Here is a 22,312-nt window from a genome sequence, read left to right on the forward strand (position 1 = left end):
CTCTACGGACTGGATGCCGATCTCATCATGCTGGGATTATTAAGTCACGATCCGCATTTTGCCTTGCTTCGTGAAGAAGTCAGTTTCGGCCCACAGAGGAAGAAGAAGGCCAGGTGAGAGCTTGCATCACTTTACCTGCACAAAGCAACTTGTCTGATTCCCACGACACAGTCTCGAGCAGCAAAATTTCTACCTGCTCCATCTTTCCCTCTTCCGAGAATACCTCGATCTCGAATTCCAAGACTTACGGTCGACGTTGCCGTTCGAGTATTCACTTGAACGCATCATCGACGACTTCATCCTGCTCAACATCTTTGTCGGCAATGATTTCTTACCGCATCTCCCGGGTATGCACATCAACGAAGGTGCCCTTCCCCTGCTCTTCAGCATCTACAAGAAAGTTCTCCCGAGCGCAGGAGGCTACTTCAACGAGGATGGCAGGCTGCGGACAGACCGACTCCAGCTCGTCTTGGCCGAACTCAACAAATTTGAGCAGGAGCAGTTCGAGGAGGAGATGAGCGACATGTCCTGGGTCAAGCGCAAAGCCGGCAAGAACAACAAGGCTGCCGAAAAGTCACGGGCCAAGGGCAATGTCGTTCTGACGGCTCAGCAACGCGTCATGTTCGGCAAGGTGCAATCGTTCCTTCTCGCTCAGCGAGAGGACCCCGCTGGCGCCGCCCGTGAAATGTTCCTTCCCGGCAAAGCTTCTGCGGAGGACAAACGGTTTCTCTCTAATCTGGCCAAGGACCTACGCCTGGAGATCAGCTTTGATGAGTACGACCCAGAAGAAGACGCCCCTGCCATTGCCGTCAGCAATGACTCCACGCTGCTGGGCGACGAGGTCGATCTCGAAGAGAGCGCGCAGGCTGTCGATCGAGTCCTGGGCAAGTATCAAAAAGCAAAGACAGAAGATGTCGATGACGAGTACGATGCCGAGGAAGAGTACTCGAAGATTGTGAAGCAAAAGATGGACGAATGGAAGCGAGCTTACTACAAGGACAAAATGCACATCGACTACGATGACGAGGAGCAGATGAAGCAGCTTGCATTCCGCTACGTCGAAGGTCTCCAATGGGTCCTGCATTATTACTACGACGGCGTAGCCTCATGGGGCTGGTTCTACGACTATCATTATTGTCCCAAGATCTCGGATCTGCGTAATGTCGGCGACATGAAGTTCAACTTTGAGCTTGGCAAGCCGTTCCGACCCTTTGATCAGCTCATGGGTGTCTTGCCGCCGCTCAGTAGTCAACACATCCCCGAGGCTTTCCGTGACCTCATGACCGACCCGGCGTCGTCGATCAAGGATTTCTACCCGATGAATTTCGAGGCAGATCTCAACGGCAAAAAGCAGGATTGGGAAGCTGTCGTCAAGATCCCTTTCATTGATGAGAAACGACTTCTCGAAGCCCTGGACAAGCGTGAAGGCAGGCTGACAAGCGACGAGAAGCAGAGGAACACAATGGGCACCAGCACACTGATCACCTACGATGGGACCAGGGAGCATCTCTATCCTTCGTCTCTTCCGGGAATGTTTCCCGATATCGTCCATTGCCATGCCAAACTGGAAGAGTTCCACCTGCCTATTCTCGACGGTCTTCATCTCGTCAAAGGTCTATGCGACGGCGTCGAGCTTGGTGCACGCGCCCTGGCTGGCTTTCCCAGCATCAAGACGCTTCCACATTATGGACGCATGGGCCATCATGGCGTCAACGTGTTCCAGAGCGAGAGCAAAGGAGAGTCGATGGTCATCCACGTCGAGAACACGTTTGAAGACAACAAGCCGGAACAGCTGGCCGAGGATCTGGTCGGGAAAAGGACATTTATCACTTGGCCATTTCTCCGTGAGGGCCTCGTCACGGCCGTGTCGGATCACCTCTTCAAGTACGAAATGGGTCTGGTAGGCGGGCAGAAGAAAATCGTCGCAAATCCACACAAGCCCGACTATGTGGGGACATGGAAGCGAAAAGCGGAACGGATTGAACATCATTACAGCAAGCGATATGGTGTCCTGATCGGCAGCGTTGAAATCTTGCTTCACGTCCGTCCCCTCAAAGGGCTTCGGCGCATGGACGATGGCTCTTTCTTAAAGAATTACGAGGAAGACGCCGACAAGGAAGTCGAACAGGCGATTCAAGTTTCGGTCCAAGACGTGGTGCAAGAGGACGCACGATTCAAGGAGCGCCCCGCTCTGCCGATCCCGCAGGAATTTCCCGAGCAGAGCAAGGTCTTTTTCCTAGGCCATCATGCCTACGGCTCGCCGGCCACCGTTGAGGCGACCTCGAAGAGCTACACAGCAATCAAGCTCGTGGTGTTTGCTAATCAAGCCCGTGAGGCTGCACAGCTGCACGAGCTCGTCTCAAGCCGCACTCAAGAGAAGTACTACCCTTCGTTTTCTCTCAGCAAGAAATTGGGTATCTCTGGTCTGGCCCTCTCAAAGATTACAAGCAGCATGCTTGTGGAGGAGCCAGGGCGCGGCTCGCGCGTCAACATCGGTCTCAACCTCAAATTCGAAGCCAAAGGCCACAAGGTGCTGGGCTACAGTCGCAAGAGCGCCAGCGGATGGGAGTTCTCCGACAGGACAGTGGCGCTAATTAGCGAATACAGGAAATTGTTCCCGGAGATTATTCAGGCGCTCATGGACCGGCCAAAGGAGGATCTCAGAGACGCTCACCAATTCTTTGGTGATGCAGCCGAGCCCAAGATGAAGAAACTCAAGGACTGGATCAAGGAGAAGGGAGTCCGGGATCTCGAAGCTGTCCCGCTCTTCTCCGAACAGCTCGACAAGCAATCTGTGCATTCGATTGAGGTGTTTACCGAAAATGTCGCACGGAAGCGGACGCCGGACTCGGTCAAGCACGTCATGCTCTCCAAAATTCCTCGTACGGCACTCCTCAAGCCTGCCCATTGCGCCTACCGGCTCGGCGGCCAGAGATTCGAGCTTGGCGATCGCGTCGTCTCGGTGGCCGACACGGGAATGGTCCCTATGTCAGCTCGAGGCGTCGTCATCGGTCTCAACTCAACGAGCATTGATGTCGTATTTGATGTTCCGTTCCTGGCGGGACACACCCTCGACGATCGCTGTCGCCCTTATCGCGGAGCCACCGTCGGATTTGCCACCGTGCTCAACCTGACGCAACCTCAATTTGAGCAGTTCGACAGTAACGACAAGGCTGCGGCTAACACTAAGCCTGTGCCGGCCTTGAGTGCGCTCGAGCGGACGCTTGGGCCTGACGCGTTTACAAATGGCTCTGCCCCCAAGCAAGGACGCACGCTCGGTGCTCCTCCCACGAACCAATTTGGGACGCCCAACTATCGCCCGCCGAATGCTTTCAAGCCCGCGCCAAGTTATCAAAAGTATCAGCAGCAGCAAGAACAGACGCCCGGTGTACAGATTCTGAGGCGCGGCATCCCGGGTGGACGTGGTGGGGCAGCAAGCGTGCAGAGTGATGTGCGCTTTTCGCACGTTACTTCGGGTCAGGCTAGACCGTCGAGACAAGCGAACGGACGCGGGAACGCCAATGGTCAAGCCGACATCAACCCTCACTTGGCTGCGCTCAGCCTCAATGGACACACAGGTGGCCTGAATGGTGGACGTGGTGGTGCCAGACCTCGGGAGAATGGCACTCATCAGACGAACGGACATGCAGCTGGACCACCTACCAATGCCCCCTCAGCGCCCCGTGGCGGTGGTGGTGGTGGTGGTGGTGGTGGTGGTGGAAGAGGTGCGAGAGGACGCGGGGGACGCGGCAGCGCAGGAAGCGCAAGAGGACGAGGCGGGCATGTGGACGTTGCCGCGAGCGCGTCCCATTAGACCCAAACTTGAATGAACGTCCGGCTCTCTCTCAATATCTTATTGCCCCATCATCGGTCGATGTCGGGATCACCGCCCATAATGTAAACGCTTCTTGAGAGGAGAAATCAAACACTTTGCCCGAAATCTCAGAGAGGAAAAGACTTGCAAAAGAAAATTGTATTGTTACATGGTGATGTGTGAGGACTTGAAAAACTTGCGGAATAGTTAGATGGTACAAGATGAGGGGTGTCCATGGATGTTGTGGCAGTCTTATCCAGAGATTGAACGTGTAATTCGTACGATGCATCGAGCAGAGAGAAATTGTGATGACTTGATGAATGATGCTGTGGGCGCGGTTGTTCTGAGGTGGATGGGCGGGCGAAAGACGTTAATGTCATGTATATGCGGTTGGCCTGCCCCGAAGAGCTCCATCCTGGTTGTTCTGGTTGTTTGAAGGTCCAGGCCCAGGACCAGGGCTCTTCGTTGCGGGAGAGTCAGGCCCTGCCGTGGCGGACCTGGGGGCCATCATTGCTTTGTTATGGCTATTCGTGGAAGCCAGCCCATTTGGTGTAGACCGGGAGGGCGTGTGTGGGGTTGAAGGCGAATCCGAAGTTGATGCAGTTGAGAGCGAAATCTTGGAGCTTGAGCCGGAGACCGGGGGAGGAGCGCCGTTGCTGACGCTGGGGGCCGAATGGTTGTTCTCCTTGGACGCAGAGGCAATCAGTGAAGTAGGCGTCTTGGAAGGTTTCTCTTTCCAGCCGGGCGGTACTCCAACCCCATTCCACCCGACCTTTGCAGCCGCGGCCAGATAGCCTTGCTGCTCGAGGAGATCGTAGACCTTGCCGATCTTGTTGACATCGCACTTGAACAGCACTCTCGACTCCCTTCGCGTTAGCTTGCCTCCTCTGCGAATGTATTCGTTGATTATTTCTTTCTTCATGACGAGGAAGGCATGGGGCTGGATCCTGACGATTGAACACAGCTCTTGTTCGGCTCTCGTACAGAGATGCAATGAAGGATTCTTGGAGATGTCCATGGGTTGCGGTGGCTTGCGCGGCGGTTTGTTCGGGTCCTTCGCATTAGTCTCCTTCTTGGTTCCCGCCTTGGCAGACGGCGCTGAGGATTCCGAATCATCCCGGTTGGGCGTGCTAGTGTCTCGGATTGCCCTGCCGGCCGAGCGAGGAGCAGCCCCACTCGCGGGAAAGGCCGCAAGACCCCCTTCGGCGGCAACGGCCGCCTTGCGTGCTCGCTCGGCTTGCTCCGACTCAAATTGGGCAGCTTCGGTCATTGTGGTAATGCCAGCTCGTCGGTATGACTGCAACTGCGCTGCCGCCCTCCGCAACGCATCCTCATAGAAAAGACCATTGACGAAATCCTCGAAGTCGGTGGCCGTCTGCAACTGAGCGAAGTGGCGGACACGATTCAACAGTTCGCGCTCCTCCTTCGGGCGCTTGCGCTCGGCTGCGACATTCTGAGAAAGAGACTGTCAGCCGGAAGCCTGATTTAATACTCGCGAAAACACTCACTCTCTTGTAATCGATCAAGTTCCTTTCGAAGATGAACTCCTTTCTCCGACGCCTCCGCTCGAGACGCTCGTTGTATATGTCAAGAACCATGAGCTTGATCTCGAGGTCGGCCTCGTCTTCATCCCAGTCGGGAGCTCGGTCATCCGTTTCAGCAGGTGCAGACTGACCAGCGGCTGCCGCAGATGCTGATGCTGCCGCAGAAGCCTCGGCTTGCTGAGAGTCATGATTTGCCTGTGATTGATCCTGTGTCACGCTCTGATCCTCTCCTTTGTCGTCGTCGTCGTCTTCATCATCTTCATCGGCTTCACCCTCTTCTTTCTCATCTTCTTCATCCTTGGCTGCGGCGGTGGTACCCTCCTCGTCGTCACCATCCTTCTCGTCATCGTCTTCTTGAATGCCTTCATCGCCTTTGTCCTTTTGCACTCCTTTCGTCCCACGGCCTCCAAGGCTCGGGCCGCCCCGCCCGCTGGCTTCCATTCTCGACTTGCCCTGCTCTGCCTTGCCTCCCAACGCTTCGAGTTCGCTTGGCATAAGCTCGCCTCCGAATTTGTAAACTTTACCGAACTCCATGTCCTTTACAAAATTCTCGGCGTCCTGCTCGTACTCGGTTTCGAACTCTAGGCGACCAGGCATGAACCCGGCCAGCTCGCTGTGCGATGTTGGTGCGCTCACCAGAGGCTTTGGTGGCGCTGGCTTCGAGGAGCCAGAAGCTTGACTCGAGGATACACCACCAAAAGCCGCTTGATTTTCGCGAAGACCGTCGATCCTCCGCCGCTTACGTTTTTGAAACTCTTCGGCGTCAATGTCCGACCTATAGTGGATGTTGGGCCCTACCACAGGAAGCGTACGTCGGAGCTTGGCCTCCACCTCTTGCGGGCTACCTTGCAGGCGAGCTCGGTTGGCAAGATGACGACGAACAGCTTCTTCTGCACGAATGTCGCCTGTCGAGGCACCATCACGCCCCTCGATGTAAACCTTGAGGTAGTGGCGCTCAACTTCTTCTTTCGTCCGGTTGCCGATGTGGTCGGCAATGTCGGCCCAGTTGCCTAGGCCGTAGATCTGAGCACCGTCGATGAGAAGCAGCTCTTCGTCGGCTCCCCAATCGTCGCAGAATATCGGATAGGCATGCTGTTCGACGACGCGGTAATCATGCCAGGCCTTGTGACTCGCGCTTTCGGCTCCTTCGAGGAAGCAGCTGCAGCAAAGGTCGTAGGTGTCTAATGGCCCCGGATGCCCTGCGCACGTCGCGCACGATATTCGAACTGTGCTGGATATGTCCAGACCGCAGACGTCACAGTGGTATTGGACACCAGACTCGGCAGCTTAAAAAGAAGAGACAAGAACATGATCGTTAGCCAAGGCGTCTGCTGAGCGGGGGTGGAGTACCTCGAGGCGCGACACTGGTGTCGCGCGCCAAGGGTCCGAGATAAGTTAAAACTCACTAGTGCGGTCATCTGGCTTGGCCACCGCCTTATTCTTCCTACGGCTGACTGTCATGATCCAAGACGAGGCCTACGCCGGCGATCGTCCGAGTTGAGGGCTCTCGTCTCTCCCAGCCGAGTGCGTGGCTGCGTGCGCGCGAGAAGCGGAGAATTGTTTGACAGATGGCGCCACGGGGGGATAGAGGGATTTGGCCAATGCGCACGAGACGCGGTCCAATTTGGATCTTAGGACGGGGGAAAGCACCCCCCTCGACCGACCGCCGTGCTGTACAAGAATCTGTCCAATGACTCTTCCCGGTGCCAAGGGTTGAAGCGAGTGCGCGTCTCGCCTCGGCTGGCAAGAGTCGAAGCAAAGAGTGATCGTGCGGTGACGGACAAGACACGACGGTGCTGGTGTGAGAAAAGAAGGCAAGTGGTAGATGTTTGCGACGAAAGGCTCCTTGCCCGGGTTGTAATGTCGCGTGGCATATGTTGCCACGTGACAATAGGTCCCAGCTGAGCTTGCCAGGGCAGCGCGATCAGACCTGGCCACTCACAGCTTCGAAGGCGACGACAGCAACGGAACCAACACCCGCTGAGCTTCCCTTCGCTTCTCCGTGTCTCGCATCCCTACATCGCATTAGCTCCAAGGGCTGTGGACGAGGTCGCGCATTGAACGTTTCACCTATCAGGCCTCTTACTTCTCCATCCTCGCGAGCTTGCCACGATGGCGATGGACCAGTCTCTCATTAAGCTGGTCAACAAGCTTCAGGATGCCTTCAACAACGTCGGGATTCAGAATAACATCGATCTGCCCCAGATCACAGTGCTGGGCAGCCAATCTTCGTGAGTCCGAGCTCTACTCATCCTCCTCAGATGACAAAGAAGCTAAGTGTTCGTCGAATCATGCAGGGGCAAGTCTTCGGTGCTCGAGAACATCGTAGGCCGTGAGTGCCGCTTTGTCTTGCCGCCACATACATATGCTGAAGCAGAACGATTGCAGGTGATTTTCTTCCCCGTGGTACGGGCATCGTGACGAGACGCCCCCTGGTCTTGCAACTCATCAACAGACCCGCGGCCTCATCGGTAGCCAATGGATCAGCCAAGTCTTCAGAGAGTGCGTGGTCTCAAGGTGGCCGAGAAGTAATTCATAAACTGACGTTCCACCCTGCTCAGTACTAGCTCCGGCCTCAAAACCCGGCGAGACAAATCCAGACGAGTGGGGAGAGTTCTTGCACCTTCCCGGCGAGAAATTCCACGACTTTAACAAGATCCGAGAAGAGATTGTCCGCGACACTGAGCTGAAGACGGGAAAGAACGCCGGCATTAGCCCGCAGCCTATCAATCTTCGTATCTACAGCCCCAGCGTTCTGACGCTCACCCTTGTTGATTTACCAGGCTTGACAAAGGTATGTCTCTTATCAGTTGTTCGGGGTGGTGAGAAAGAGCTCATTCGTTTCTTTCTGTTCCTCAGGTGCCTGTTGGGGACCAGCCTCGAGATATCGAGAGGCAGATCCGTGAGATGGTGCTCAAGTTTATCAGCAAGCCCAACGCCGTCATTCTCGCCGTTACAGCTGCCAACACGGATCTGGCCAACTCTGACGGCTTGAAGCTGGCCCGCGAGGTGGACCCAGAGGGAACGAGGACCGTGGGCGTGTTGACAAAGGTGGACCTGATGGACCAGGGGACTGACGTCGTCGATATTCTGGCCGGTCGAGTCATTCCTCTCCGCCTGGGTTACGTCCCTGTGGTCAACCGAGGCCAGCGCGACATTGACTCAAAGAAGCTTGTCAGCGCTGCATTGGACGCCGAGCGGGACTTTTTCCAGAACCACCCCAGCTACCGAAGCAAGGCACAATACTGCGGAACCCCCTTCCTGGCCAGGAAGCTCAATACAGTGAGGCGACGTTGCTGCTGCTATTCTTTTGAGACATCTTGGCTAATCCTGTCCTTTCCCAGATCCTTATGCACCACATTCGCAACACCCTCCCAGACATCAAGACGAGAATCCAGACGCAACTTCAAAAGTTTCAAGCCGAACTTACATCCCTGGGTGGCCCGCTGGGAGACGCCAACAGCGGCAACATCGTTCTTACCATCATTACCGAGTTCTGCAACGAGTTCCGGACCGTCATTGACGGCAACTCCAACGATCTGAGCGTCTCGGAGCTGGCTGGCGGCGCGAGAATCAGCTTCGTGTTCCATGAGCTCTTTTCGAATGGAGTCCGGGCCATTGATCCTTTTGACACGGTCAAGGACGCCGACATTCGAACGATCTTGTACAATTCTTCCGGCTCATCCCCTGCGCTCTTTGTCGGCACCACTGCATTCGAGGTCATTGTCAAGCAGCAGATTAAGCGGCTCGAGGACCCCTCGCTCAAGTGCGTCAGCCTTGTCTACGACGAGCTCGTGCGGATCCTCGCGCAACTGCTTGCCAAGAATCAACAATTCCGAAGATTCCCTGCGCTTCGGGAAAGGTTCAACAGCGTCGTCATTGCCTTCTTCAAGCGGTGCTTGCAACCGACGACGAAGCTTGTGACCGACATTGTGCTGGCCGAGGCGTGCTACCTCAACACTGGTCACCCTGACTTCATCTCGGGCAACAAGGCCATGGCTATTGTCACTGAGCGTCACAGCTCGAACCAGGTGCAGGCGCCCAGCGATCCGAAGAAGAACCCACACGTGATCAACAATGACAAGGACCTTGATGTCAACATCAGCAACCAAGGCTTCTTTGGCAGCTTTTTCAGCGGCGGCAAGGCTTCGGCAAAGGAGCGAGCCAAGCACGCCTCGATGGAGCCGCCGCCCCCGTCGCTCAAGGCAAGCGGCCAGCTGACGGACCGCGAGACGATGGAGGTCGAGGTGATCCGGATGCTGATCATGTCGTACTTTAATATTGTCAAGCGCACCATCATCGACATGGTGCCCAAGGCGACGATGCTCCATCTCGTCACCTTCGCCAAGGACTCGTTGCAACGCGAGCTGCTCAAGGAGCTCTACCAGTCCGAAGTCATGAACGAGCTGATGCGAGAAAGCGTGAGTATCTTGTGTGTGCCCAATCTAGATGAAGAGAGACGTCAAAGCTGACAAGACTACGCAGGACCACGTTGTGACGAGGCGCAAGGAGTGCGTCAAGATGATCTCGGCCCTCGAGAGCGCCTCGGAGATTATTGCGACTGTTTAGACTGTGGATTTCTTTCTTCTAATCTCTCCCCCCCTTATTTCCTGCCTCCTGGGCTTCCCGAAGATATCTCTTTTGGCAAGACGAGAAAGAAATGTGAAACGCTGCTACATGTAGCTGCAGCTGGGTGCTGTGACGGACCGTGACGAGGAGGTGTTGGTTTCACTTCTGGGTGGAGGGGCCAAGCACCGCATCGCACCGCACTGCACGCGTTGTCGAAGCCGCGCTAAGGACAGTCAGTGGAGATAGGGGCTTCTGATCTTTATTTTTCAAATTTTGGTGTTGTGTGTGTTTCCTTCGCGCATCGGGTCCTGGTTGAGGTAGAATCTAGAGGCACAGACAGCCCCTTTTTCCATGCGGTTCAGTGCACGCCTCGCCGTATGAGAGGCAGGGCATCTCCAGCCCATCGTTTGCCTTGTTTCTTCGTTTGAGCAGATCAGAAGTGTGTCTCACCTTTCCAGTCAAGAGAGAAGGAAAAAAGAAAAGAAAAGAAAAGGGATAAGCAAGATAGAGAGGTCCCGTCGAGAGAATCGGTGAACAACACATCGACATGCTCCATCGTTTGTTCCCTTCTCCGCCATAGCCCCTATATTTCCACCTTTGCACTTCACGTCTCCCAACACACCATCACCACACCCTCGCACGCTGCTACTTGTATAGTCAGAGGAGGCGGCAACGACGACGACGACGTGAACGACGCGGACAATCGTGGCCAAGGCGCCGACTGGGGGGCCCATGTCCGACTTTCTCCCCACGCAGGAGCCAGGCCCGGGGCCGACGGACGCACCGCTGCCCACCTACTTGTCCTACTCGGCCTACACGACGTCGGTGCACGGCTACACGACGACGCGGACGCGCATCGCCTATGATCCCCAGGGCACCGCTGCGCCGTCCGAGGTCGTGCAGGTGCTGACGGGCGAGACGACGAGCGTGGGCTACAGCGTCGTCAATGTGCCGCTCCTCTACACGGGGCCGTTTCCCGCGCCCGACTTGGGCACCCTCTTTACGACGGCGGGCCAGCCGCAAAGCACCGCGCCGCCTGCTGCTTCGCCGACGGCCACCGCCACGGGCGGCCAATCTTCGGGGAGCAGCAACGGGTCCAACTCCAACTCTAATGCTGGCTCCAACTCGCCGGCGCCCACGGGCTCGGGTTCGGGCTCGGACTCGGGCTCCGGCAATGCTGGCGCTTCGTCCGGCGCAGCAGGATCAGGATCGGGGGGAGATAGCGCAGGGACTGGAGCGGGGACGGGAGCAGGGAATGGAGGAGCATCAGCGACGGGATCAGGATCAGGGACAGGGACAGGGACAGGGACAGGATCAGGGAGTGGCTCGGCCTCGGGCGCACCGGCACCAACGGCGTCGGCATCGGGCTCTAATGCGGCCTCGTCTTCGCTTTCGGCAGCTGCCGCCTCAGCCTCGGCTGCTTCGGTCTCTGCGTCAAACATGAGCACGGCGAACCCGTCTGACACGGCTGCAGCGAGCCTGTCTGCGTCTGCATCTAGTCTGTCGGCCTCGGCTTCGTCTGCCTCTGCATCTCTGGCCAGCAGCACCGCCAGTAGCACCGCGAGCTCGTCTTCGGTCAGCAGCAGCAACACTTCCACATCATCAACCGCAGCGCCCACCAGCAGCACGACAAACCCCAGCGGCGGCGGCGGTGGCGGCGGCGCACGGGCGTCGTCGGGCCTCACTGGCGGGCAGATTGCAGGCATCGTCATCGGATCCGTGCTGGGCGCGCTTTTGCTCCTCCTTCTCCTTGCACTGCTGCTCGCTCGCAGGCGGAGAAGAAACAACCAGCGCATGGCTGCACAGGGAGCAGGTGCAGGTGCAGGTGCGGGCGCAGGTGCTGGCTCGTCGATGCGCAAGAGGGCCAGCCAGCGATGGGCGTCGGGCTTCTCGCGCGGAGGAAGTCGACGGGGCCAGTACGCGGCACTGGCAGCAGCGGGCGCAGGGGCAGGTGCAGCAGGCGCGGCCGCCGCTGCTGGTGCTGGTGCGCGGAGGGGCAGTATGCGCAGCGACGAGTGGGAGGAGGACCACCTGAGCGGCGGCAATGGCAGCGGCTTCTTTGTCGTCGGTGGACGAAGGAGGCAGGACTCGACGAGCTTGCCCGGAAACCGAAGGAGCCTGAATGCAAGTGGACCCGAGCCGGCGTCGCCGATGCGGTCCATGCGCAACTTGGCTGCTTCGGGGCCTTCGGGCGGAGACGGCGCCACGAGTGGCGCGCGAGGAAAGAAGGGCGTCGCGGCCGCCGCGGCTGCCGGTCTCGCAGGGTTAGGCGCAGGCATCGCAGGCGCCTTTGGAAGGAGACGGTCGTCGGGCAGGAGCCAAGGGCATGAGCCCGTCGCTGCTTCGGCGAGACAGGCAGATGACAACGACGACGATGACCTGGACGCAGATGGCGACGACGACCAAGCCCTGTCTGCAGGCAACGACGACGATGTCGGCGGCCGGGGCGAGCGACGGGGCCTGATGGACTTTGCAGACGACTCGCACATGGGCGACGTCAGCGAGATGTCGCAGACTGGGCCCAGCCCATGGGCGCCAGCTGCGGCAGGCTTGGGTGCAGGTGCAGCTGGCATCGGCGCGGCTGCCATGTATGCGGGCTGGACGCGCCACTCGGACGACGAGGCCGATGGTGAAAGAGACGCTGGCGCAGGCGATCAAGATCTCGGCAGCCCGTCCATGGCCCGACAAAGAGGAATGACGCCCTCGGACTCGGGCGGATCCCACTCAGGTGGTCAAAGAGCCGGTCTGGCGGGGATGGCCGCTGCGGGGGCACTGGCAGGAGCCGCCGCGGCTGAAGGCGCCTCGCCACGGCGCAGTCACCGTCGCAACGTCAGCAGCCTCACGGCCGACCCCGGCTATGCTTCGGCTGCCACGACGTCTGCCTCGGTCGCCCACTCGGGCTCCGGCTCCCACTCGGGCACTGGCTCCCGTTCGGGAACTGCATTGGGCTCCCGCAGTGACATCCACGCGCCCTCTGGTTCTGGTTCTGGTTCTGGTTCTGGCTCGGGCGCTGGCTCTGGCGCTGGCTCTGGCGCTGGCTCTGGGTCACGCTCCGGGCTTGGGTCCAGTGGCAATGCGAGCAGCAACTCGACAGGCGCCAGAACAGACCCCACGGCGTCGCCGAGCACCGTGACGAGCCTGCCGCCACCGCCGAGGGCGCCCCGTGGCGAGCGAGCGATGCACACGTACGGCAACGTGGGCCCCTCTGGCAGCGCGGCCGACCGGCAGACTCGCATCCCCAGCTTCACGGGTGGCTTTGGCGACGGCGACCTCGGTCTCGCCGATGCGGCCCATGCGTCGGAAGACCGACACGGGCGCGGCCTCGGCTTCGACGAGGCGCTCCTGGGAGCAGGGGCCGCTGGCGCCGGTCTCTCGGCCCTGGCAGCTGGGCATCGCGAGAGCGACGGCAGCACCTACTCGCAGGCGGCGAGGTATCCCTCTGGTGGCGTCGCTGGGGAACGAACGTCGGGCAGTGGCGCGACGGACTCAGATCCCGAGCGCGATCGGCACAGCCGCTTCATCAGCACTGGCACCAACCTCTTGGGCCCAGGCGCCCAGGCTCAGCAGCAGCAGCAGCAGCAGCAGCAGCAAGGACCGCAGCAGCAGAGGCTTCGACAAGAAGAAGAGTCGGGCCAGTCGACGTTTGGGTCGGGCACAAAGGGCCAGCATGCCGGTCGACTGCCGACGATTCGAAGCGTGGGCGAATTTGGCGAATCGTCGTCGATGGGCCGCGGTACGGCGGCGTCATACTCGGGCAGCGGGTCTGGCAGTGGGTCAGGCAGCGGCTCCCGGCGATCTGGCTTTGGGTTCGCATCGAGCTCAGCGCCCATCTATGAAGATATGCCAGGTGGGGGGCAGGGCGCGGCGACGAGCCAGGGGCAACCGGGCTCGCCGAGGGGAACGCTGGGTGAGCGGCTCGACGTCGACTCGGGCGAGCCACTGGAGAATCCATTCGAGCGATCGCACGACGACAAGAGCGACGAGGACGACGAGCAGAGGCACAGTGCTGCCGAAGCAGCAGGCGCCACGGCCGCTGGCGTCGGCCTCTTTGGAGGACTGGCGGCTGGCTGGAGGCGCCTGACGGGCGGCCGCGGTGGCGATCACGGTGACGGCACCGCCGACGACAACGACGAGGACGAACCTCGCGCAGAGAGGGAGCCAGAGCAGCAGAGCCATCTTGCGCGGCACGACCCGGCCCTCCGCAGCGATCCAGGCCTGGCAGCAGAGGTGCAGAGCCAGAGGGCGAGCGTGCTCGAGGGCGGCAGCAACGTGGGCCATCTCACGCAGAGCGCGCCTGCTTCCCAGTCGCCCTCGATCCGCCAGCACTCGAGCCGCGAACACTCGGGTGGCTCGGGCGAGTCGAGCAACCGCTCGCAGCGAGAGCCCGCGTCGGGTGCACTTCACGAAGAAGAGGAAGAAGAGGGACAAGAGCAGCAGCAGCAGCAGCAGCAGCAGTCACAGCAACATGATGAAGAGGAAGGATACGCGGCCAGCGTGTCCAACGTCTCTGGCAACAATAATCGCTCCAACTCGAGGCGGTCTGGCCTGACGACGACGACGACGGCATCGAGGAGCACCAACTTGGACAGCCTCAGCAACCGCACCCACGCCACCTCGAGTGGCGACCCCAGCGGCAGCAGCCAGTCGAGGTCTGGCCAATCGAGCTCGGGCTACAGTGGGTCGAGGCGCAACCTGAGTGAGGGCGACAGCAGCGGGGCAGCCAGCTACAGCCCGAGCTACCTTGGACGTGGTGCAAGCACGGCCAGCTCACGAGGAGGCGCAGCGAGCAGCAGTGTTGCCAGCGCCAGCACTCGAGGCCTCGGACGAGGTGGATCGTCGAGACGGACAGCATCCATGCTCGACGACGAGGAAGGCTGGGACAGCGAGGGGGGAAGCAGTCGGGCGACGGCGGGAGGCAACAGCAGCATTCAGCACGGCCAGCCGTCGCAGCGTCGGCGCAGGAGTAACAGCCTCGATGGGGGCGCGCGACTAGGCACCGTGGGAGAAGGCGACGAAGGGCCCTTTGACGATCGCTACGCGCCTCCGGCGCCCTACGGCCACTACCCCAGCGCCTCGGTGGGCGCAGCTGCGATGCGCCAGGCCTACCTCGAGGGAACCGGAGGCAGCCCAACGCGCTCGCGAGCAGATACCAACACGTCCAGCGGCGCAACCCCGCGGGCACTCCCGCGAAGTCTGCAACCCGGGCAAGGCTCAGTCGCGTCACCCTCGCTCGTCACATCTACTTCGACGCCCTCGATGAGGGAGCTGGCAGGACTCCCTCGGGAGGGCCACGGACATGCTTCTTCTTCTTCTTCAGCAGAGTGGAGGCAGTCGCCGAGAGTCGCATCAGCGTCAATGAGGGCCCATGAGGCCGCTGCTCACCTCGCGGCTGCCAGGGGTCCACAGCAGCAGCAGCAGCAGCAACAACAACAGCCACACCAGTGGAGGCCCCTCGAGCAGACATTCCAGCAGCCTCAGACCAACAGTCCAAGAAGAAGCAGGCTGCGGGACGCAGAACAGCAGGCCGAAGCGGAGCCGCCGGCCGAAGAGGACGACAACAGCAACGCGAGGGGCATCTGGCCCCGATTCTTGCGATTCTAGAGACTTCATCCCCTAGGTACTCGATTCCTTGTCTAAAACTCAACTCGTTTTGACTTCGATTGTGCGATGTAAATGTGCTTATATCTTTTGTTGTATTGCAAGCAAGGCCTTGTGTGACTCTCTGATCTGTATGGCTGTCTAAAGCGATCATCTGTCCTTGGGCGTGCGTCAACTCCGCCCACTGGGCAGTGCCATACGCCCGCACACGCGGTCAGTGCGCCCGCTCCGCTAGCAAGCCTTGGATCTCCAGGTTCCCGCACAGCCATTTTGACCCCTCGCCGGGATTGCGTGTCACGGACGCGTTTTGTACTGGATACAGCTAGTACTAGTACAGGCAACCCCGACGTTTCCAGGGGGGGAACAGACACCAACAAGCAACACCTTTTTACCTTTTAGGGATTTTTAAACACTTGTCGTTGTAATAGTTTATTTGCGTCGATTCGGCAGGCCTGCGCTAGGGCCCTGGATCTTGGCCCTTTTGTTCACGGCAGGGCCAGGCAGGTAAAAATTGACCTCGAGGTAGAGCGACGATTTAAACTTACATAGCTCGTCTGTCGAGCCACTTCCTTCCTCCAGCACCAGCCACCTACCTCCTTGTTTCAACGTCGACATCGACGACGTCAGCTAGCAGGGCGCTTCTATCTCAGTAGTACTACACTAGCATAAGCAGGTGGATCTGTCGCTCAACACCCAAAGAGGAAGGCCTGCCTGCAAGCTTGGCGCACATCCTATCCTAGCTACTCCACCGCTCCTCAATCTCCTCTCCTGCTGCTGCTGCTACTCCTCCAACTAGCTGCCGCTGCTACTTCTCCTACTCCTACACTTTTGCTACTCCGACGAGTACTGCCACCCGACCCTTCTTTCGCCCCCTTGAATAGCTGCACGGAGCGGTGCCAAGCCGAGGAAGAAGAGCAAGATGGCGTACAACGGAGGAAGGCCACGGCCTAACCAGAACATGCGCGGTGCGCCAGACTATCCGGTGAGTGATCGATTGAGCCGGCGATTGCATACGTGCTTCTGAAGAAAGGCTGACTGATTCCTGTCCTCTTTTCTTCCCTTTCCTTACCATCTTCCCCCGTGACCTTCTCGACACGGCAACGACACAATGGACCCGCTGTTGAATCCTTTTCATGGCATGCCTCTCGACGACGGCGATGACATCGAACTCCATCACCACACTCATCTCCGCTCCACGTCGGACTCTGACATGCACGGAAATGCCGACGAACCCACCTTCTCTGGCCCTGACTCGCGCCTCGATGCTGCATGGAACGCTCCTCAGCCCCCTCCGCCGCACTTTAATGGCGCCGGGGGACACCCGCTCCAGGGCCAGCAGTACCCCCCTGCTCCCGCCTTCCAAGGCTCGTCGACGACGCTGGACCACGTCAATCCCTTCTACTCGCACGAGCAGGGCAACCCGAGCTATGCGAGCGGGATGCGAAACGAGTACGAAGATGACAAGATCCCGCTGACGGGCCCCGCCAATGAAAAATACGGCTACCAGCCTCCGAGCTCGTACAGGTGAGCCGGGCCCTCTTTCCTATTTCTATACTCTCAAACGCGGACGGACTGACGCCTTTGGCAGCCTCGAGGACCCAGGCTATGGCATGCCGCAGGCTCCGCCGTTCCGCCATGGCACTCCCTTTACAAACGAGCTGGGACCCGACGACAGCGCATCGCAGGTCGCCTGGGCCAAGCGACAGCAGATTCCGCAGCGTGGCCTGACGAGAAAGGTGAAGCTGACACGGGGCAACTGGATCGTCGACCACCGCGTGCCCACGGCCGTCAAGAACTCCGTCGAGCCAAAGTGGTCCCAGGGCAGCCGGACAAACGAGTTCAACTTTATGCGCTACACAGCTGCCACTTGCGACCCGGATGAATTCACGGCAGAGAATGGCTGGACGCTTCGGACGAATGCCCAGTACCACCGAGACACCGAGCTGCTCATTGCCATTACCTACTACAACGAAGACAGGATCCTGCTGGCCAGGACGCTGCACGGCGTCATGCTCAACATTCGCGACATCTGCAAGAGCAAGGCGTCCAAATTCTGGAAGCGCAGCGCCGAAGAGGGCCGGCCCGGCTGGCAGCGAATCGTTGTCACGCTCATCTTTGATGGCATCGACCCCTGCGACAAGGAAGTCTTGGACTTGCTGGCCACCGTCGGCGTCTACCAGGACGGCGTCATGAAGCGAAAGGTCGACGGCAAGGAGACGGTCGCTCACATCTTTGAGGTGACGACGCAGCTCTCCGTCGACGCCAGCCCGAGCCTGGTGCAGCCCCACGGCGACGATCCCGCCAACCTGGTGCCTGTGCAGATGATCTTCTGCCTCAAGCAAAAGAACAGCAAAAAGATCAACTCGCACCGCTGGCTTTTCAATGCCATCGGCAGGCAGCTCCAGCCCGAGATTTGCGTCCTCATCGATGCGGGTACCAAGCCGGGTCACAAGAGTCTTTACTACCTCTGGGAGGCCTTTTACAACAACGCCAACCTCGGTGGTGCTTGCGGCGAGATCCACGCCATGCTGCAGAACGGCAGAAAGCTCATCAACCCTCTGGTTGCTGCACAAAACTTCGAGTACAAGATGTCCAACATCCTCGACAAACCCCTCGAGTCGAGCTTTGGCTACGTCAGTGTCTTGCCCGGTGCTTTCAGTGCCTACCGGTACCGCGCCATTCAGGGTCGGCCCCTCAACCAGTACTTCCACGGAGACCACACGCTGGCTGATCGCCTGGGTAAAAAGGGCCTGCACGGCATGGGCATCTTTACCAAGAACATGTTCCTGGCCGAGGATCGTATTCTCTGCTTTGAGCTTGTCGCAAAGGCCGGCGACAAGTGGACGCTCTCGTATGTCAAGCCGTCCAAGGGCGAGACGGACGTTCCTGAGGGGGCCGCCGAACTCATCTCGCAGCGCCGTCGATGGCTCAATGGCTCCTTTGCCGCCTCCATCTACTCGCTCGTCCACTTCTTCCGGATCTACAAGTCGAACCACGGAATCGTCCGGCTGTTCTTCCTGCACATTCAAGCTGTCTACAACGTCTTTAACCTCCTCTTCTCCTGGTTCGCACTCGCCAATCTCTGGTTGACCTTCTCGATCATTATCGACTTCATCCCCCAGCAGCTCCTCAAGGGACAGAGCGAGACGGTCGAAATCGTCTTCCACTGGATCAACCTCGTCTGCAAGTGGATCTACGTCTTCTTCCTGGTTCTCCAATTCGTCTTGGCCCTCGGTAACCGACCAAAGGGCGAGAAGACGACGTATCTCGTCTCTTTCATCGTCTTTGCTGTCCTGGGTCTCTACCTCACCGGTACCGCGCTCTGGCTGACTGTCAGGTCTTTTGCCAACGCCGACAAAGGCAAGACGGGCCAGTTCCTCAAGGATTTCTTCGCCAATCAGTCCAATGCCGTCCTGCTCGCTGCATTGGCTGCGACATTTGGCATCTATTTCCTCGCTTCTGTCCTCTTTGCTGATCCTTGGCACAGTGAGTTGCCTTTCTGTGTTATGTCGAAGCCTGATGCTGACTTCTTTCTCTCTCTAGTGTTCACGAGTTTCCCTCAGTACATGCTTATTGCTCCTTCCTTTGTCAACATTCTCAACGTCTACGCCTTTTGCAACCTGCACGATGTCTCGTGGGGCACAAAGGGCTCCGACAAGGCCGATGCACTCCCTTCGGTTGACACAAAGAAGGACAAGCCAGGCCAGGAGGCCGGCACCGTCGAGGAGATTGAGCGCGAGCAGGCCGACATCGACGCCAACTTCAAGGAGGTCGTCTCGCGTGCAGTCGCTCCTGTCACCGTCGTCACCACCGTAGAGAAGCCAACGATGGACGACGGCAACAAGACATTCCGGACCAGGCTTGTGGCATTCTGGCTCCTCACAAACGGCGCCCTGACCGTGGCGATTGAAAACGTCAACGGGTACAACGGCAACCAGACACAGACTGAAATCGATCGGGAACAGAGCAGCAAGCAGACCGTCTACTTTTCCATTATCCTTTGGTCCACCTTTGGACTGTCCTTCTTCCGATTCCTTGGTTGCCTCTACTACTGGGTCACGAGGCAGGCAACGAGGATGTGCAGAAAGGACCGGAGCGGGTGGTAGATGAGCCAGTCTCTCACAGTATTTTTCTCTTGATATCCTCGGACACACACTCTCTCCCCACCTCTCTTTGTCCAGATCTGTTCTTCTATCAGGGATCGTAATTCCAATCGTTATAATGGTACACAATGAACAGTACAGTACAAGCACAAGTGAAATGAGATCGTTCAGTACCCGTCTAGGTCGAGCGCTTCTAGCGCCAGATGGTCCTCTTCGCCTTCGTCTTCTTCATCCTCCTCTTCTTCCTCTTCTTCTTCTTCTTCTTCCTCTTCTTCCTCCTCTTCTGCCTCGTTGGAATCCCTGCCCTTCTTCTCCATTCCGTTCATCCCGTCCAGATCGTCTCCCTCACCCTCGTCATCGTCCGCTTCATCGGCAAGCAGCCTCCTTCGCCTCTGCCCGTCTTCATCAGGCTCCGAGTAGTACTCCTCCTCTTCTTCCGGCACTGCCTCCCCGTCTTCCCCTCGTTGCACCCTGCCATGTACGCTCTCGACGTACCGCTCCGACTGGCTCCTCCCCAGCACGACTCTCTTAGGTGGCGTCTGCATCGGCACAGGCAGTGAGCTGCCCTGCTCGTCTGTCGCACTTCTCCCTCCTCCGCTCTCGGCATCTCGGTTTCGGTCCAGGTCCGTTTCTCTACCGGATGCTGTAGGTGGAACAGCGTCGATCGGTGCGTCCGCCGTCGTCGAGGCATCCGTTGCGCTCCAAACGCCCGACAGCCTCGATCGAGCCGTCATAGTGGGGCTCCTCCAGTGCGAGAGCGAAGTGGATGGCGGCGCGGGAACACCCGAAGAAGAATCGTGGTCCTCATACGACTGCGTGGGCGAAGGCAGCGCATTGGTGGAGTGCAGTGGCGAGGCGGGCCGCGAAGAGGAAGAAGACGACGCATAAGAAGGGTGGGAGTCCCTTGTCGATTGGAATTGGCCAGAGACAAACGGGTCCGGGTTCGTTGTTGCAGTAGAGACATGCTGCAAGGGCGACGACAAGCGGTAGTAGGGCGGCTGATGCCGGCCTGAAAGGGTGGGCGACGAAGGTCGCGCTGGAAATCTCGACCTCTGTTCATCCTTTGCCCGGCCGGTCTGCGCGTGCGCTTTTGGTGTAGAGCTCTGGTGAGGTTGAATCGTCGAATCGCTTTCGTCAAGCACACGCTTGCCTCTCATCGTCGAAGGACTCGTCGAACTCAAGTCCGACGGAGCCGCTGGGAACTCGACAGGACGTCGCAGTTCGTCGGGAGTTTTATCGTCAATGGCGCGTCGCGAGCCTGGCTCCATGAGATGGTCGAGGGTATATACCCTCCGTCTGGGCGACCCAGGTGCCGAGCCTGGTCGTGAAGGCGACCGTTCAACAGGATGACTGTGTGGGTGGTGGAATGTGTGACCGTGGGCATGGAGCAAAACCTGGTTCTGCGGTAGGCCAGCTCGGCTCGAGGGTCGCGAAGACATGGGTGACGGAGGGTGGTGGTGGTGAGACAAGGACAACAGACTATTGTCTCTTGAGTGGAGCGAGACGGGCGGTGGTGGTGGCAGCTCTGGATCGGCATCGAACCGAAGGCGCATCGTAGGATGTTGAACAGGGAGAGAACCGATCCCGTAGCCGAGCAAGGGAGAAGCCGGATTTGACATTTGCTGCAGACGATCACCGCTGGCCTGTCTCGAGTGGCCGCTGTTGTTGGCAGTCCCCGCTGGCCCAGAAGATGATCCTGCGCTTGTTGTCGGTCTCCCGTCTTTATTGCTGCTGTGTCCATGGTCCTTCCCATGACTCGTAGACGATGCAATGACGTCGTATGGATCCCTTAGCCGCCTCAAAGGACTGGGTTCGGCCCACGTCCATTCCGGTATCCATCGCCGAGGGGGTAGTCTTAGTCCGTCAGGCTTACCAAATTTGTCGATGAAGCCGGTTTGAAAGGTGATGAGTTCCTCGTCGCGATTAAGGCCTCTTTCCAGCTCGTCGATGATCGCTCGCATAGACCATGCCTGCACCTTGCGGAGCAGTCCAACGAGCAGTGACGTAACGGCTTGGCCATCTAGGCAGTGCATGTAGAGAGGCATATTACGCGAGTCGAGGAGAACCTGCCGGCAGCGTCACGCTAAGCATATGAGGGAGTGGTGGACAACACCAGGAACAGAAAACTCACAAGCAATGCTCTTGCAGCGCCTTCCCGACTGAGCCCACCTCCGTCGTCTTTGGGCTTGTCACAGCGAATGTGTACAAGCTTGACGCCCTTGCTTTCGGCCCATCCTCGCATTTCGGGATCGAGAGCGTCCAAAGGCTTAGGCGTGAGCGACAGGATCGTTTTCGGCCGTAATCTGGTGAGGAAAGGAAGATTCCGCCGTCGAGGGAGTGCACCACGATAGACCGACTGTCGTTGAGAAGGTGCAGCAGCGTTGCGGCTGCTGCTGCTTCCTCCGGCTTTGCTCTGTGGGGTGTCGGTCGCCGGAATCGAAAAACTGTGAGCCACGACACCGAACCGCAATGGGACGATGAGGGCGGGGAGTTGGTTGCTCAGGCACGGATCCGGCTGAGCATCACTTCGGGCGCCCACCATCTTGCTATGGAGGTCCTCCTCCCCCCTCCTGCTCTTGAGCACACGAGCCTGGACGCCTGCTGCTGCCACTAGTAAGGAGGATCTCGTGTCGGATCTCGGGACTCAGCTTCACGTGGCACGCGGTGCGTCTGCGTCTGTCGGC

At 58.8% G+C, this 22,312-nt stretch overlaps 5 protein-coding genes across 5 annotated transcripts; 3 read left to right on the forward strand and 2 right to left on the reverse strand.

Moving 5' to 3' along the window:
• Positions 1-4,309: 4,309 nt before the first annotated feature.
• On the reverse strand, positions 4,310-7,025 carry FA10DRAFT_111805 (hypothetical protein). Its single transcript, XM_025517870.1, has 4 exons — positions 6,765-7,025; positions 5,323-6,644; positions 4,587-5,267; positions 4,310-4,546 (listed from the first exon to the last, which is right to left on the reverse strand). Exons 1-4 carry the CDS (start codon positions 6,817-6,819, stop codon positions 4,517-4,519), a joined length of 2,088 nt encoding a protein of 695 aa, XP_025377563.1. The 5' UTR covers positions 6,820-7,025; the 3' UTR covers positions 4,310-4,516.
• Positions 7,026-7,270: 245 nt separating this feature from the next.
• FA10DRAFT_111674 (hypothetical protein) lies at positions 7,271-10,089 on the forward strand. The gene is made up of 7 exons (XM_025517869.1): positions 7,271-7,589; positions 7,656-7,690; positions 7,747-7,860; positions 7,920-8,152; positions 8,218-8,640; positions 8,703-9,779; positions 9,844-10,089. The coding sequence occupies exons 1-7, from the start codon at positions 7,471-7,473 to the stop codon at positions 9,925-9,927; spliced, it is 2,085 nt and encodes a 694-aa protein (XP_025377564.1). The 5' UTR covers positions 7,271-7,470; the 3' UTR covers positions 9,928-10,089.
• Positions 10,090-10,354: 265 nt separating this feature from the next.
• FA10DRAFT_266852 (hypothetical protein) lies at positions 10,355-15,654 on the forward strand. The gene has a single exon (XM_025521672.1). The coding sequence runs from the start codon at positions 10,660-10,662 to the stop codon at positions 15,526-15,528; it is 4,869 nt and encodes a 1,622-aa protein (XP_025377565.1). The 5' UTR covers positions 10,355-10,659; the 3' UTR covers positions 15,529-15,654.
• A 434-nt stretch (positions 15,655-16,088) lies between these two features.
• On the forward strand, positions 16,089-19,812 carry FA10DRAFT_266853 (putative chitin synthase 1). The gene is made up of 4 exons (XM_025521673.1): positions 16,089-16,507; positions 16,811-17,049; positions 17,114-19,011; positions 19,069-19,812. Exons 1-4 carry the CDS (start codon positions 16,445-16,447, stop codon positions 19,629-19,631), a joined length of 2,763 nt encoding a protein of 920 aa, XP_025377566.1. The 5' UTR covers positions 16,089-16,444; the 3' UTR covers positions 19,632-19,812.
• On the reverse strand, positions 19,796-22,170 carry FA10DRAFT_279523 (hypothetical protein; the record flags this gene model as incomplete). The annotated part of the gene is made up of 3 exons (XM_025523548.1): positions 19,796-21,324; positions 21,502-21,694; positions 21,760-22,170. The coding sequence occupies 3 exons, from the start codon at positions 22,168-22,170 to the stop codon at positions 19,796-19,798; spliced, it is 2,133 nt and encodes a 710-aa protein (XP_025377567.1).
• Positions 22,171-22,312: the final 142 nt, after the last annotated feature.

The sequence above is a fragment of the Acaromyces ingoldii genome, assembly GCF_003144295.1.
Source record: "Acaromyces ingoldii strain MCA 4198 unplaced genomic scaffold FA10scaffold_3, whole genome shotgun sequence".
Taxonomy (NCBI): Eukaryota; Fungi; Basidiomycota; class Exobasidiomycetes; order Exobasidiales; family Cryptobasidiaceae; genus Acaromyces; species Acaromyces ingoldii.